The 17,812-nt window shown below is 32.4% G+C and overlaps 2 protein-coding genes across 4 annotated transcripts; one reads left to right on the top strand and one right to left on the bottom strand.

Annotated features, from left to right (window-relative positions):
• The first annotated feature begins 842 nt into the window (after positions 1-842).
• On the top strand, positions 843-5,061 carry LOC124446450 (proton-coupled amino acid transporter 4-like). Its single transcript, XM_046997299.1, has 10 exons — positions 843-1,154; positions 2,009-2,167; positions 2,255-2,345; positions 2,600-2,688; positions 2,761-2,844; positions 2,967-3,051; positions 3,215-3,490; positions 3,594-3,760; positions 3,935-4,104; positions 4,693-5,061. The coding sequence occupies exons 2-10, from the start codon at positions 2,028-2,030 to the stop codon at positions 4,920-4,922; spliced, it is 1,332 nt and encodes a 443-aa protein (XP_046853255.1). The 5' UTR covers positions 843-1,154; positions 2,009-2,027; the 3' UTR covers positions 4,923-5,061.
• LOC124446451 lies at positions 4,194-16,605 on the bottom strand. 3 transcript variants are annotated; one of them, XM_046997301.1, is made up of 20 exons: positions 15,077-16,605; positions 14,472-14,534; positions 12,725-12,855; positions 12,422-12,610; positions 11,528-11,675; positions 10,989-11,097; positions 10,537-10,625; positions 10,350-10,395; positions 9,370-9,496; positions 9,218-9,299; positions 8,934-9,091; positions 8,225-8,387; positions 7,999-8,079; positions 7,725-7,870; positions 7,466-7,577; positions 5,802-5,847; positions 5,575-5,673; positions 5,368-5,500; positions 5,088-5,236; positions 4,194-4,718 (listed from the first exon to the last, which is right to left on the bottom strand). In XM_046997301.1, exons 11-19 carry the CDS (start codon positions 9,071-9,073, stop codon positions 5,113-5,115), a joined length of 1,044 nt encoding a protein of 347 aa, XP_046853257.1. In that variant the 5' UTR covers positions 9,074-9,091; positions 9,218-9,299; positions 9,370-9,496; positions 10,350-10,395; positions 10,537-10,625; positions 10,989-11,097; positions 11,528-11,675; positions 12,422-12,610; positions 12,725-12,855; positions 14,472-14,534; positions 15,077-16,605; the 3' UTR covers positions 4,194-4,718; positions 5,088-5,112. The 3 variants fall into 3 exon arrangements, with proteins under 3 accessions (XP_046853257.1, XP_046853256.1, XP_046853258.1); XM_046997300.1 differs by lacking the exon at positions 4,194-4,718 and having other exon boundaries at positions 4,825-5,236; positions 12,422-12,579; positions 12,823-12,855; XM_046997302.1 differs by lacking the exons at positions 4,194-4,718; positions 9,370-9,496; positions 10,350-10,395; ... (5 more) ...; positions 14,472-14,534; positions 15,077-16,605 and having other exon boundaries at positions 4,825-5,236; positions 9,218-9,363.
• Positions 16,606-17,812: the final 1,207 nt, after the last annotated feature.

Genomic DNA, 17,812 nt, shown 5'->3' on the forward strand with positions numbered 1-17,812 from the left:
CATTTTGAATTTAATCTATGCCAATGTCTCCATGCAATACTTAAAACTTAAATTACTAAAAACTATAAATCATTTCATCAAAACTTTAAAACGATTTGACTGTTTCACAAGCATTTGATTGTGTACCAAAGTCAAATCAGCAAACGTTGCTATAATAAGAACTAAAGTATTCAAATAACCCGCCACAAACATTCATACAATCCTTGCCTTAAATGAATCCAAAACACCGCGATCCTTAAGATAATGAAACAATTTCCCCTTTACATCCTCAGCGTTCAAGGCAGAAGTCATTTTATCATGGTTTTCTGCAAAAATAATTTGAAGTTTATGTGTTAGGTATTTCAAATCCTTCCAACCTCATTATCTCAATTTATTTTATACACTTTTTACCATCTGTCATAATGACAAACTCATGTTGTACATTTAACCATGTATAATTTTACCATGTAATTGCTTTTCTTATCTTTCTGAGAGACTGAGACGCTCCTACCACAAATGAAATTTTACAAACATCATTCTAGCCCCCGACGACAATTTTATGAAGTATAATATTACACAAACTCATAAGAAATGGTTCATATTGGACTCAATAGTTGATAAAATAAACAAGACAGTTTCTCAACATGGACCTTTTCTTCGGAGTCAAGATGCAATTTGGGTCTAGGAGAAGGTTTACAACGTTTTTTACTTGACTTGCAAATGCAGACATTGAATATTTTATAAACTAAGCAAAAGTTTTACTTTTGGGTTAATTTTTTTAACTAGCAAAACTTTCGATATTAATTTGAGCAATTAACGGGTTCAGAAATGTTCTGGAAGTAGACAAAAACATTTCTATTCATCTAAGCAATAAAAGAAGTCATTTTCGATTCGAGCCATCTCGACAAAATGTAAATCGACTTTATCATACATAATTACACAGACACAAAACAATCACTCGTACTCGTACACAGTCAAGTGTCTTTGGTGTAAGACAAATGATCATCCTTGCATATTCCAGTCAAAAACCATAACTGGAGAAGCCAAGGGCGAGAAGGTATTACTAACTGATCGGAGGCACTTAAATTGAATATCAATGTCATTTCTGACAAGGCGTATGTAGCAAGACGATACAATAGCTTCTAATGATTTACATACTTTGAGCTTCAACAAATGTAAGTATGGATATTGTGGGGGTTTTCATTGTTTTTATGTCGTTATTTGTGACATAGGATCAAATTCGAATGTTTCATCGAATATGTTCATTTAATGAGTAATATACTTAAAATAATGAAGAAGTAAAACCGAGTATCATACATTTTAACATATTTAATATCCCATAGGCAACATTTAACGTTTTCTTTAGGCATCGTTCAAGGTTCAAGTATTACTTGAGAAAATCAACTTAGGTTTTACTTTTCTTTGAGTTCTTACGTATGGAACTAGCATTTTCTTATTTCAGTAATTACAATTGTAAAATTGAATAAAATTTAGTACAATATTCGGAAGGAAATTTCTAGTAAACTGCGCTTGTTTTTGCATTTGGCATTTCACATTAAACTAGTGACTACGGACTACCATCAATTAGAAAAATGCAGATGGTTATTTCACCTGTTTTTCTCTAGACACTAGACATTAGACAATTTTTTGGCGCATGAAGTTGCCTGGTGATAATCAACGAGTTCATGGTCCACTTATAACTGATGTGAACTTTGATATTTTTGAATTAATGTTTATACTGTTGATTATTCATTTCGTTCACAGCTTTAAGGTTTGAAGAGATTTTTAAAACGATTGATAAATCACAATCATTTATGTAACCTTAAGGAAACCTGATTATATCACCGCTATCATTTACTCCTAGGGTTAAATGCCTCTAGTCAAGTCCCTCTTGAGCTTGCAAATTCGTTCCTAATTCCAAGTGCCACAGTCACAAAATAAATATAACGTTTGAGCCTTAATTCGTCCTTCGTGTCTTTTCGTTATGAATGTGAAAAACAACAAAAGCTTTTTTATTTTACTATTGAAGCAAAAACGACAGGAGATCGATGAATTCAAGTCAAGAAAGCACACCCCTTTTGACGTCCAGCAAATGTTCCGAGGGAACATTTCAATACCATGATAGTAGCCAAAACGAAGCAAAAGATGATGTTTCAATCAAGTTGCCAGAGAATGAGGATTATTTATCGTAAGATGCTTACTTCGTCCAAGCAATATACTACACAATAAGGCATTAAGACATATAGCAATCTAAATTTTTTGGTTTTTAACTTAGAGATGGTCAGGCATTGATGCATCTTCTTAAAGCCAGTATTGGAATTGGTGTTCTTGGATTGCCTCGCGCTTTAATGAATGCTGGCATTGTGGTAGGAATCCTGAATGATGTCTGCTTAGACCACTGGCTCAGACGTAAAGTTTGACCAGAGTTTTGTAGCGATTGGGGATCAAAATATGCAAAATGTCAAATTATGATCAGTTGCAGCGGCATAAACAACCTTAATAAACTGAAATAGTTTATATTTTCAAATTTCATTTGCACCAAGTGGTCCATAAAGTTGAAGATGAAAAATTATTGATTTATTGTGAAGTAATGTAGAGTTTTACTAATTGTAACAAATAGGTAGGACCAGTGCTGTTGGTCTTCATTGCTGCAGCTACAATTCATTGCAATCATCTTCTGGTAAGCTGTACAAAACGTCTATCCATCAAGTACGTCATATAATTACTAATCTATATCTTTAACTGCAGAGAAATTATAAGTAATTTAATATAAAATTATAGCACTGGGAAATCATCATTTACATATGGTGAACTTGCTGATAAATGCGTTCCTCTACTAATCCCTCGATACCCAAATATTGGAAGGTAGGAAAATATGTCAGTACAAAAGAAGCGTTCTCGATATTTAAATAAAACAATTAACTACAGAAAAAAATTAAGTGGATTATGTAACAAAAAGAGCAAAGTTCATTCCATGTTTTTTTCAGCACAATTGTAAATGTTTTGTTGTGCATGATGCAGCTGGGAGCTTGTACTAGTTACGTTCTTTTTATAGTGGAGAATGTTCAAGATGTAAGTAACATGCTGTGGTATGTAGTCTTGCAGTTTCATCTTAATATATGTTGACAAAGTAGCTACTACATTTACGTAAAATCCATCTTCAAGTAATATATTTTTGATCATTACTTTCCTACACCTTCTTGTCGTTAGTAATAACATTATGTCCTCTTTTTAGGCATTACAAGATTTGGATGTGATAGATATCAAAGCCAAACTATATATTCCAATATTATTACCTTTGTTAATTTTGTTCTGCCTGATATCCGACTTAAGAACTCTATCTTGGCTTTCGTCTTTTGCAAATATAATTATGCTTGTCGTTTTTATCTCCATCTATCAATATCTATTCAGTCATGCACAACAGCTATCAGAGCTGGAGAACTTTGCTGGTTGGAATGCTTTGCCACTGTTTTTTGGAGCTAGTACGTATGCTTTTGAAGCTGTAGCAATGGTAAGTGGCATGCGTAAGCATATAAAAATTATTTTTATATTCACGAGTTTGACGTGAATATCAAGATGAGGGCACTGATGCTAACGATTTGATGTTTTCGCAGATTTTACCAGTTCGAAGTAAAATGAAAAACACAAATCATTTCCCTCGAATAATTAATATTGGCATGGGGATTTCAGTTATCTTATATTTAAATATGGCAATTTTCGGTTATATGACATTTCAAGACAAATGTAGAGGCAGCATAACGCTTAACCTACCAAAATTCAAGTGAGTTTATATTTCTATGCATTGGTTTCATTTAGTATCATAGAAAGATATATAACCTACTGAAAACGTACCTCAATCTTATTCTGTGGTTTCATGAAGAATATGCAATTTATTGAAGACGTATCTATGTGTTATTCTGTGGTTTTATGATAGAATATCACATTTTCTTTACAGATACTATTCTACCGTCAAGCTTATGGTTTCCGTGGCCATCTTCTGCACGTATTTCATACAGATCTATGTATTTTTTCACATTCTTGAGTCAACCATTACTCGACGACTGCAAAGAAAATATCGCACATTTGCTATTTTAGTAATTCGAACAACAACTGTGGGTGTCTCATGTAAGTAGACGTATAGCAGTGTTAGCTCAAACAACTGTTGCAAAGTATAAATGTACTTCATCGCATGCACATAAAGATCCTTTACATTCTTAATTTTATATAATCATATTTAGCTCCATTATTTTTTGACTTACAGAATGTCTATTTACATCCGGTTGGAGAGTGATAGTGGGTAGGGTAAAAGTGGTTGGGGTCGTAGTAAGCAGGGTGCAAGTGGGTGGAGGTGGTAGTGGGTAGGGTGGAAGGAAGTGGGGTGGTAGTGAACAGGATGGTAGTGAGCAAGGCAGTAGTGGGTGAGATGATAGTTGATAGAGTGGAAGTTGGTGGGAGTGGTAGTTGGTAAGATGGTAAACATAAAAAGAGATGAAAATAAACCCATACAACTGTAATGTTACGTAATTGAATGACGTGTTTTCGTCTATGTTCATCACGTCATGATAAAAACATGATACGCAGTGTCTTGAAAAGCATGAAAATAACGTCCCTCATTTCTTACTCCGATTTATCACTTGAAGGCAAAATGTTCGCATAGCTGTGGATAATATTCTCGACATAATTCATTTATCACGTGTGTTTGTGTAATTTCAGGTGGTCTGGCTGCTGCAACTCCACATCTGAATGACATAATAACGTTAGTTGGTTCAACTGCCGCTTGTTTACTATCGTTTGCATGTCCAACAATATTTCATTGGATCTTATTTTCACAAGAGACTACGCGACTTTTAGCTGTTAAGAACATTGTTATTTTATTGCTCGCATTTTTAGGATGCGTTACAGGTACATATGTTTCTTTAAAAAACATCATACTTGACAGATGAGCATGAAATAACAAGATCATTTCATTTTTACTGCCGCCTTTGTGATAAATTTTAATGCAAAATAACGAAGGCCTTCATAGCAACAATTTTTAACGATCGTGTATATTTCTTTGAAATAGTATGTATAAAAATCACGAAATCGTGTTGAAGATTATTTAACACAACCTTTATTTCCAATAGATAACACTGTTCATTTCTTCGTTTGTAATTGTCGAAGGCGTGTTGTCATTACCGTCCATTGATCCTTCCAGTTTCTCATGTTCATACCTTCCACTGTTTCCCATGGCACTAAGTACTGAGCAGGTTGTTCCCACCTAAAGTAATAACACAATCAATGTGTTTGATAAATCTATGACTGTACATAATCCCACTGCAATGCAGTTACTAAAGAATTGAAAATGATTCTCAAGGGAATTGTACATCGAAATTATTTTTGTCCTCCTACCATGAATTTACAGTTTCCATGGCAACAATGCACTCGGACAATGCTTTTGTAGTTTTTGAAATATTTTCTTGTATTTTTGGTAATAATAGCTTGTCCTCTGTTTCAAGTTGCTCTATTACAGCGTTTTGAAGATCTGCACAGTAAACAAAGTATGAAGAATTGCTCAATAATGATGATTGGATAATAAAAGTTAATGGACTTTATCACCTTTCGCATGATTATCGTTGACTGCGTTCATTGCTTTCGTTTTTGATAATGAATTGTAGATGACCTTGTTGTATTTCAGACGCTCCTTTTCCATGTTAACTGTTGACGAAAAAAAATCCTAGATTCTTTTCCATTCAGACAAGAACATTTTAAGATTGAGCCAAGAAATAGTGTGTCGTATAGAAATATGTTTCAAGTATGCAATTTCTATGAAAATTTTAACTTACTCTGGGTCTTTATTTCATCAGTCTTTAATAAAAGCATATCCGATGTCTATAAAATGGAACAAGAAACTCGACTTTAACATGTGTAGTCATTTTACTTTGAAAACTACGTCACGTCACCAGAGAGATTTCGTCATTACAAGTTCAAGAAATTCAACGTTCATAAGAGCTCATTTAAGATTAAAGCAACCATGATTACACCTTAAGTATAGATTAAAGCAACCATGATCAACCATTAAGTATAGAAACATCTAAATTTAAGATTAAAGAAACCATGATTACACCTTAAGAATGGAAACATCTAAATTTAAATTAAAGCAACCATGATTACACCTTAAGTATGGAAACATCAAAATTTAAGATTAAAGCAACCATGATTACACCTTAAGTATAGAAACATCTAAATTAAAATGGCTTTTAATGACATCTGAACAATAACAACATGTTGACATATGGTAGTTTCAGACATATCGATAATAGATGTAACTATTGCTTTACCATAAAATCATGAAAATGTAGATGTAACTATTACTTTACCATAAAATCATGAAAATATAGATGTAACTATTACTTTACAATAAAATCATGAAAATATAGATGTAACTATTACTTTACACTAAAATCATGAAATATAGATGTAACTATTACTTTACCATAAAATCATGAAAATATAGATGTAACTATTACTTTACCATAAAATCATGAAAATATAGATGTAACTATTACTTTACACTAAAATCATGAAAATATAGATGTAACTATTACTTTACCATAAAATCATGAAAATATAGATGTAACTATTACTTTACCATAAAATCATGAAAATATAGATGTAACTATTACTTTACCATAAAATCATGAAAATATAGATGTAACTATTACTTTACCATAAAATCATGAAAATATAGATGTAACTATTACTTTACCATAAAATCATGAAAACATAGATGTAACTATTACTTTACCATAAAATCATGAAAATATAGATGTAACTATTACTTTACCATAAAATCATGAAAATATAGATGTAACTATTACTTTACCATAAAATCATGAAAATATAGATGTAACTATTACTTTACCATAAAATCATGAAAATATAGATGTAACTATTACTTTACCATAAAATCATGAAAATATAGATGTAACTATTACTTTACCATAAAATCATGAAAACATAGATGTAACTATTACTTTACACTAAAATCATGAAAATATAGATGTAACTATTACTTTACACTAAAATCATGAAAACATAGATGTAACTATTACTTTACACTAAAATCATGAAAATGTAGATGTAACTATTACTTTACACTAAAATCATGAAAACATAGATGTAACTATTACTTTACACTAAAATCATGAAAATGTAGATGTAACTATTACTTTACCATAAAATCATGAAAATATAGATGTAACTATTACTTTACAATAAAATCATGAAAATATAGATGTAACTATTACTTTACACTAAAATCATGAAAATATAGATGTAACTATTACTTTACCATAAAATCATGAAAATATAGATGTAACTATTACTTTACACTAAAATCATGAAAATATAGATGTAACTATTACTTTACCATAAAATCATGAAAATATAGATGTAACTATTACTTTACCATAAAGTCATGAAAATATAGATGTAACTATTACTTTACCATGAAATCGTGAAAATCAAGGGTCACCAAAATGTTCTTCATCGTTGAATTCATATTCAAACCATGATTAAGTGGATTAATCGCTAATTGGGACACTGGAACACGGCCACGACTACAAGAAAAAGTTTCAGCATAATACGTAATATATATTTGCGACAGCAAGGTTTATTTATCCAAGTGAAATATATAGTCATCTTTCTATACGTCACTATGACAAACTACGATCAATGCAAATTATAATTGTCTTCTAGATACAAACCCATTAATATCCAAGTACATCATATGAGATAAAGATAGAGAAACAAACGATGTTACTTCTTTGGAAATGCTGTCTTTTAAACATGATACTGTAGCTTTTATTTCACTTTCGTGGGAACAGACCTTGTCCTGAGATGTTTTTAAAATCTACGAAACAACAGAACCATACATCCAAAAGAAAAAGAAGACGATCCTCTCACAAAAACACATCAAGATATTAAGTATTGATGATAAAAGCAAACGAAAGTTCTTATTTATTAGTACTGATAACGTACCTCAGTTTGTTGTTGATTAAGTTTACTTTTGGCATCTGAATTATGCTTTACTAAGATTTGTATCATATTCTGTTTCTCTTGCTAAAATGAAGGACGTTGATCATGTTTGAAAGCTTGAATGTTCAAATAAACAATCCAAACGTTAAATAGAACAAAAATGTACATTAGCTATAAGCAGCTACCATTTGCAGTTACCATAAACAAGCGTTTGGACTGAAACACGTACCACTATTTTTTCAAAATCTTGTATCTTTCGATATTTTGCATACAAAGTATCCAGCTGGGATTGTTTCTCCAATCTTGTTTTTTCAAGTGTTTGAGATTCCCTTTCCAAACAATCCAAAACTGCTTTGGACGCAACAAATTCAAGTTCTGTCTTATAGAGTTGCCTATAAAAAGGATATGCGTTTTTAAATGCTTGAATAATATCTGGAAAAGCAAAAATACAATGAAGTAAACTTGTTGTAGGTCCTTTATTTAATAAACACTAGCATCAGAAATACTGTCCTTAAGATTGTCTTGACTTATGATTGTATATTTCACAAGCTTCTGATTCTATATTATAAAACAACTTTTTACCTCTTACTAGCAAAAAAAATCCTTCCCTCCACATTTAACCACTTTCATATTTGGAGAGCGTAATAAATCGTATACATTTACATACATTAGGAGACCGTAATAAGCCACTTCGTTTTACCCAAAGCAATATTGCATCACATAATTTTATACGTAAAATGTAATAAACTGGTCAAACCATTGGAAATACATATATTACCGCATATGATAATATCACAAAAAAGCTGGGAAGTATTTCAGTTTTATAGTTCATATAACTATACAAAACTGATTTCACAAAAACACAACATAAAAAACGATTTCTTTTGGTCATTAAGAACTTAGATGCAAAATGAGAGAAAATGAATGGCAATACTAACTGCGCGATTCTTAAGGAGTCCAAATTATTTCCATATAAAGCTTGTTGTCTTGTCTCGATTTTTTCATTAAACGTCTTCAATAGCAATTGCCCTTTATGTAATTGATTTTTTGACTTTTCAGCTAAAACAAAGTTCTCCATGTGCGCAGATTGACCTTCCTAAAAATTAATAGATGGTGTTCACTCAGTATATACGAAGAAATTGATAATCAGTGGTTAACCCATTCACCCATTTAATGTGCTTAAATGCCAAACAGTTTTGAATTTGCAAAAATCTGCATATACCTCAATAAGTTGGTGCACACTAATATAGAGAGGTGTTGGAGATGATGTATCTGATAGTTGCCCAGCATTTTCGTACCTAAACCTAGTTCAACGTTAAAAAACACTAGACAAATACATAATGAGTATCTCAAATAATACTTTGTTTGTCCTACTTCAGTTGCTTCGCGTCTTTCCTGATATCAATTCTGGATGTTAATTCTTCAAGATTGGTTGAAGAATCCAAAACAGTTTTCGTCAATGATCCAAATACATCAGAGGGTGAATGCTGGATGCAATTGTCTACATAATACACATTGGTAAAAATTCACAGCAAATGGCAATGAAATTATGCGCTGCAGCATTCAGTGAACAATATGACTTTCACAACTAATAAAGGTGATCACTTAAAAGTAAAATACGTCTAAGGTTGTCGTAGTAACTTTTACTAAAACAACTATAACATCCCTATATCATTTTCTAATTGGGAAAATGTTTGCTTTCGTTAACTAAAGAGGAAAATTTAGAGACTTTTTAAAAACTCTAAGATGAGAATTTTATTAAAAATAAACATTTTTTTCACAAACAATAACCGGCGTGTTGGAAAATTACCAAACTATCCATAACAGTAAATACCACAGCAAAACGTAACGTAAAAATGAGAAAATGAGAGTACTATGTAACAAAGAAAGCATGGAATGCATTGTCAGTACATATGTATTTCATTGCGTTATTATAAATTTCTTTAAAAAATAATATTGATTAAGTGAGCACAAAAATCAGTCAGATGACCAAGATGGCTACGTCACCGAGAGTAACAGACGTTATTTTCAAAATGAACACATCAGCATAATGTGACGTCATACTTGTCATATCAATGGTTGGAATCAAATACTGTTTCTTTCCAAAATAATTGTCCGAAAATTCAGTTATAAATCTTCAATTTCATATCAATTTCTAGGAAGACATTTCAAATTGCTCTTAATGAAAGGGTTTTTAAGACAGTGTGTGAGATTAACCAATAATCGCGATGTATTATCATAAAGTACATTTATGTAATAAATTGCTTGGTTTGAAATTTGCCTTTTGATAATAGAACAAACTTTATGTTAAAATGTATAATCGTGCAGAACATTTATATTTTAACAAAGTTTACCTCAATAGAGGTCCACAAATTCGCTTTGGTATTTTCAATAGAATTTCTGGGAAAATTACAAGTACATAAATGCACATTTTTCAATTTCAATGAGCAATTGGTAAATTTGATACACATTGATGTAAGGAACAATTGATAAATTCATACACTGAGCAATGGATGAATTCATATAATATACAATAAATACTTTGCTTCAACTTTTTCTTCTTCCATTTTAATATCGTGAAGATGATGTAAAAATGATCCAATAGCCTCACAGGTCTCTCTAACGTTTCGCTGAAATCAGTAATCGTATTACTTTATACACCACTTTAAATGAAACACAAAAAAATCTTGAAATGATGATAAAGGGTGCAGCCAGCGAAAATTTGTACCCCTCCCCTCCCATACAATTATTTTTCTTTTAAATGACAGTAAAAATAGATTTCTCAAGTCATTGAACAACACAAAATAAATTCTCCAAAAACAAAAATTCAAAATACTACTCTTGAATGATGACCTTCTACTTCGTTAGCATTTCAGTAATAGTGATTGGTAGCATTTATCAAAACAAATTCTACCACCCCTCCCTCCCAAATATTTTTATCAACTTTTGATATGATGAAAGTAAACGTCTATGAAAGCTACTCTCAAACTCACAGAACAAGCAGATTCCAAGCCAACAAAACTATGTTGATCCCATTCTTTTTCAGTAACATTATTCTGAGGAATTTTTCTCATAAAGTAGTTACTGTCTTTACCTGTCTTTCTATATAAACATATAAATGAATTAAAACATATTGGAACTATAGTATAAAGATTTCAAGAATTAATTAGTTTCTATTAACAACAATAGAAATTTCCAAGAAAAATGATAACAAACCAGGGATCCAATTAAAGATTTGACTTTTAATTTAAACGAACCATAAAATATTCATAAAATTTCCTTCGTTTTTTTCAATTAACTTCCATTTGATTTTGATTCATGTATAATGAGGCAAACATCCATTGATTTCATGACAAATAAAATTTTTTAACAATAAGCTATCATAAGTTATTGTCGACATAACAACTTGTTGTGCAAGGTTCATATTATTATGTTAGTTCAAGGTATTATGTAAGCGATTGTTATACAGGTCTTACGGACATGTATTCATACTGTCTAAGATTGAAATTTAACTTCGATATAATGTAGTTACCGTTTCAGATCGTTCTGTTGTAAAATGCGTCCTTCAATCCTGCGACGAAATTCGTCCAAAACTTTTACTTTTTCCACACTTTTCTTGTAATAAGATGACAGAAGTATGCAACGTTTGTCAAGCTCTTGTAATTTAATAAAAGATTGATCTGAAAGAGATGACTACATTAGTGCATATAATAAAAGAAACTTTTTTATAATCAATTCTTAATTTCTGTTCAATTAATATGGTGTTTTTACAAATCGCATGACTTATTTGCTAGTCTACTCGTAAGCCCTGCAAAGTTGTAGTCTACCTGTAAGCTCTACAAAGTTCTAGTCTACCAGTAAGCTCTACAAAGTTCTAGTTTACCTGTAAGGTCTACAAAGTTCTAGTCTACCTGTAAGCTCTACAAAGTTCTAGTCTACCTGTAAGCTCTACACAGTTCTAGTCTACCTGTAAGCTCTACAAAGTTCTAGTTTACCAGTAAGCTCTACAAAGTTCTAGTCTACCTGTATTGAGTAAGCCCTGCAAAGTTCTAGTCTACCTGTAAGCTCTACAAAGTTCTAGTCTACCAGTAAGCTCTACAAAGTTCTAGTTTACCTGTAAGGTCTACAAAGTTCTAGTCTACCTGTAAGCTCTACAAAGTTCTAGTCTACCTGTAAGCTCTGCAAAATTCTAGTCTACCCGTAAGCTCTACAAAGTTCTGGTCTACCAGTAATGAGTAAGCCCTGCAAAGTTCTAACCTACCCATAAGCTCTGCAAAGTTCTAATCTACCCGCAAGAGCTGCAAAGTTAGAGCCTACCAGCAAACATTACAGAAAGTGACCCATTATTGCTATTATTGATGGTCATATATGTAGGATATGGAAATGGAACAAAAGTAGGTGGTATGTAACACTGTACTTGGGTTACCTGAAATTGACAATGTTTCATTTTCATGTTGTGTGATATCTCTATCAACATGATTAATTTTATCCTCTAAATCAATCACTCTTTTCAAAACATCTTTACACTTGTTTTTCTTCTCTTTTAAAAGATCAACATCATTTTTCTTTTGAAGTAACGAATAACTTTGCGGTGAGGTTAAAGAGACATAATCGACTTAAAATATATAATAAATAAATTTTTGCGAGAAAATAAAAAAAAGTTGTAATACCAAAGATCTAATTTATAGGAAAAAGTCTAATTCAGAGAAAATTGTTCTTCATTTCTTACCAATGAGCAAAACGCTGTTCTAGACCTACTCAAAAATCACAAGTTTGAATACTTTGCGTACTCTATGCTTTCAATGGATTAAAAAATCCAAAAGATACAGTTTAATGTTCTCCTTTATTCTCAGGACATTCCTACGAAAATGAAATGCAAAATAATGGCCTGACAGTAAACATATAGCTAGTGCCTCATTTTTACAAATTCATATCATCGATTCCCACTTCGCAAAATTTGCAAATGTTGGCAAGGTGTATGGGGTGACAAAATCATATCTTAATGGTTTGAAAACACATTTAACAAGCCTAAAGTTTGTAGAAGTTTGTCGCCTAGTTTACGAGTAACGTTTTGCCGTTCTTATTGTTGGAAGTCACCCTTAGAGTAAATAGAATAATTTTAGTGAGATTAGAGATTAAACGTTATTATTCGTTGTTTATTCAAACACCGTTGTGGTGCACGAAATGCCCATGTCAATTAACCATTGAAAAGGGGCCTTTGTTGATTAAAAACCAAATTGAACATTTTGTTTTCGCTACGCTGACCATACAGTGAATGTATGATAGAAGAAGTAGAGATTGATAACTTTCATAACAATGGTGATAGAACTTTAACTTGTATATTTTACTACGGGTGTAAAGAAAAACGGAACATATTGACAGGGAAATAACTCGTGGCACCAACAAACTGAGAACCACGGTGAACATAAACCAACTCATACAGTTATCTTTAATATCCTACATCACACAAAACAACGACAATCAAACATTAACCAAACGTGCACAAGTGATATGTGATCCATAGGATTATTTACGCCATCACTAAAACGAGTAGTTGTAAACAATGAACTATTCACATTACATACGTGTGGTCAAAATATGGCCAAAAATATAGCCAATCATTTACTGTAAACAAAACGCAACATTGACTGGGACTCTGCTCCATGCCAGCATACAGTGAAATTTAAAACAACGGTTTAAGAAGGCTTGTACACAAACTTAGAACAACATCCAAAACAATCAGAAAAATCACAGTGTCTTACAAACTCCCAACCAACAACTACTAAACTTCCGAAACCAAATAGATAATTATTATTCACAAGAGTACACACACAATGAGCAATAGAATCCACTCTTCCCCAGACTTCAAATGAACAATAGTACCCACTCTTCCCAAGACTTCCAGTAAACAATAATATTCACTCTTCCCCAGACTTCAAGTAAACAATAGTATCCACTCTTTCCCTTACTTTCGGTAAACAACAGTACCCACTCTTCTCCAGACTTCCCATATTTTCTTTTATTTTCTTTTATATTTTTATTCTTTCATATTTTCATTTTTTCATATGATGCATCAACTAGCAATGCATATCAATGGCAATAGTAATAAAACATTTTCCCTCTGACTAAAAGATCATAAGGCAAAACCGTCAGTCACTACAATTTTCATTAAGCACTTGGGATTTATTTGTCTTTTATTTATACTCTCTAAGCTTTCCCTCTTACATTCACCAAACTGCCTTTAGCATTAATCTTTTGTTTAGTTACACTTCACAATCCAATCCCTGTAAAATTAATGGTATCACTCAACTAAAGAACATGATAATCTGTCTAAAATTTCAATGAATGAAAATTAGTAATTGCTCAATTATGGTTACTATACAAATGCTTAGAAATCTTTTCTAAGATATAGAATATAGTATACACTGTTGGTAATAGGAAAGATATTGGTTGTCCATATTTACTAAAATACTTACTGAATTGAGTAAACATGTTGAATTGAATACAACCACATTTGTGTAAGCGAACCTCGGCAGATCCTAAAAAAACAACAGAACAAATAAAAGCAACTTAATTTGATGATATATATCTGATATATATCTATGAATTATCATGTTATAAAAGTGCTTTTGACAAATGAATTTTGCAATTACCTACTTTGTCATAACCTACTATGTAACAAACAGATGATACTTGAATAAATTACATAATTTCAAGTGTTCCTGATTTGCATCTCTAATAATTTACAACATTACCCTCAGATGTGTTGTTTTACAGGAGTGTGCTGCTCAAAGCAAAATTTTAATTAGGAAACAATGGTCATTTTGTCTCATCATTTCAGAACTAATGGCAACTAAATATTATTCAAACCTAGACGATTGTTTTATTTCATCAGAATAAGTAAATTTCAATGGGAATAAGTATGCATATTTCCAGTTCTTGACGTTCTCTTCCACACACTATACCAAAGATACTGATTACTTAACAGTTTTAACTGTTTCCCCAGCTAAGCAAAAATTGAAAACTATATTCCTTTCCTAAATACAAGCATCTCATTTATAAAAGTAATGTTAAAGCTTACGTTTTAAATTCTTCAGCATTTGGTATGCGTGTATTTACGTGTCGACCTTGTGGACGAAAGCACATCTCATCCACAGCCCATTTCCTCAATTCTGAACAAAGTTTGTCTTTATCAATAAAACTATTTGCGCTCTTTTTTTTGGAAATCTTTCGAGTTGTTGCCATTATGCCCAAACTAAAGTATGTTTATATATTTTAGTTTCCCGCCAGTGTTGCCAGATGAAATTTTAAAATATTCACTGCGATTCAATGAAAAGGAACTTAGAAGTCCAAAACGAGCTTTTCAATTTATTCAAAGATCAAACTCTTTTTCCTTTATATTAGTTGACTTTCTAAAGAAAACACCTGAAAATATAATAATGGAAAACCAAAAATGTCCAAACGCGTTTACTTGAATAATTCCCTTTTGGCAATTATTAGAGAAAAATAGCAAATAATAAGTCTTCATAGATATTTATTAAGCATAACAAAAATTGTTCACACTTTTTTCATATTTAGCTACACATATATACAGTTAGCACATACAATAATCGAAAGTTTCTCCCTGTGAATGAACGTGAACTAATCCTTCTACAATCTCCGGAGAAACCGCCACATTCTCTGTTCGTCTTTGTACTGTCCCTCGTCAATAACATTCCTTAGAGTACTCTTCTCACAAAACTCCATCTGTATACACAAAGTTTGCAGAGTACACTTTGAATCTTCGTGCAAATCTCTTGTGGTGATTTCTTCCTCTTCACTTTCGAAATCAGATTCCTCGTCCAAAAGGAAAGACGCTGGTAGATATTTTTACATATCTTCAGCAACATCATATCACGTGAGCCAAAGAGCTTACAAACTGTACATGTGTTCATCGGTAGTTCTTTTGAACATATTTTCAGAAGACTCGGTGTTATTAATCGATTGTTTTTGTATTAGAACCTCGTCCTCGCTAGAGCTTTTATAGTCGTCAACATGCTTGGAATCATTCATGTTTTTATTGGTCCACGAGTTCTTATTGAGCGCACGCTATGTGCTTCAGTTACGTTCAATTCCATCAAGCTTCTTTCAGTCTTCCGTCGTTGTTTCTCCTTTGTCATGCTTGATTTTGTTTCAGTGTTGGAAGTTTTATTTTCTAGTATATCTTCTACCTCAATCCACGAATTATAATATCTGTCATAAATATTAGAGCATTGTTTATGCACAAAATATGTAGATACAAAGTTATGGAGAAAAATAAAAACATGTCCAAGATTGTCACAGAAATTACGAATGGCGTAACAAAGTGTTGATGAATTTGATATGCATTTGTCAAAACATGCTTAAGAAGACAAAGAGCGTGACAAAAATACATGATTGAAACTTTGCCAAGCGCATATACAAGCACCGATTTCAGATCTCTCTCAGTCACAAATTAATTGAGAATTAATCTGAGCATGCGCAGTCAATTGCACCAATTCTCCAAGTTCATGGTCATGACAACGCCCAACTGTATGTACTGGTACCGATTATGGAGTAATTCGCTCGCTCAGTCACAAATTTTCAGATAAATCATCTGCGCATGCGCAGTCGACTTGACCAGCTACCCAAGTTCATGGTCATGGCAACGACCAACTGCATCTACTAGCACGGATTTTGAAGTAAATAGCATGCATAGTAACAATTTAATAAAGAAATCATCTGCACATGCTCAAGCGCATGCGCAGTCTATTCGAATAATTGTTCATAGTCATGGCAACGACTAACTATATGTACTTGCACTACATTTGTGGCAATTAGCTCACTTAGTCGCAAATTATCGAAGAAATCATCTGAGCATGCGCAGTAGTGACTTTAATAATACCACAACTTTCGTAAGCCTTTGAATATGTGTATATATATATAAAGCTAAAACTTCATATAGTACATGTCAACTAGCAGTGGAAGCTGGGTGCGATATAGTATGCAGTGGCTTAGGAGCCCAGACTTTGGTCGCGACCGCACTCTCCCTGCGTACCCCGAGCAAAGCCGATGGGCGGAAGCTTGCTATTGCATCTCCCAAGTAGGATAGCGTGGAGGGGCCGAAATCTCCTACCGAAACGTTAACATGCGGCGTTCTAGTGCCTTAACCATAACAAGGTATCGGGAAGCATGGACCGAAAACGGGTTTTGCTTTCGAATTTTATCTTTTTTTACTAGAGTTCGTAAAATAAACCAAGCAATGTTTCCATTAACTTTTTCTGACACTAGAATATCCAAGGATACTGCAAAAGTTCAAACAACTTGTGTCTTTTTGACTTATAAGTCAAACCAACTCTAAGCATGTTTAAACGTTTTTACTTGTTAGCTTTTATACTTTCTCATAACTCTCTCGTGACAAACAAAAGCTAGCCTCCTTATACAATATGAGTCTCTCATTATGAACGAAAGCATCCATGGGCTTCATGAAAAAAAGGGTTATCTACTTTGTTATAGTAGTTTCTACAAAGATAACATTTAATAAGCCGAGCAATTTGTATCGTTTAACTTGAACCTCGCTTAGAACCATTATGTTATAAAACTTTGACTCATTTTGGATAGTAAATTTGTTTCTGCCTTACAATATTTTCATGATTCAATCTTGAAAGTAATTTCTCTCCTCGAGTAGTCTTGCGATTAAACAGTACACTTTTCGTATTCAAAAGATTTCTTTTTATCGCACAGAGACAACCGTCAAATTTATTACGTATACTTAAGCGTGTATAAAGCATTTCCAAATCACGTACAAAAGTTCCTTCAC

Source organism: Xenia sp. Carnegie-2017, unplaced genomic scaffold, assembly GCF_021976095.1.
Source record: "Xenia sp. Carnegie-2017 unplaced genomic scaffold, XeniaSp_v1 HiC_scaffold_22, whole genome shotgun sequence".
Taxonomy (NCBI): domain Eukaryota; kingdom Metazoa; phylum Cnidaria; class Anthozoa; order Malacalcyonacea; family Xeniidae; genus Xenia; species Xenia sp. Carnegie-2017.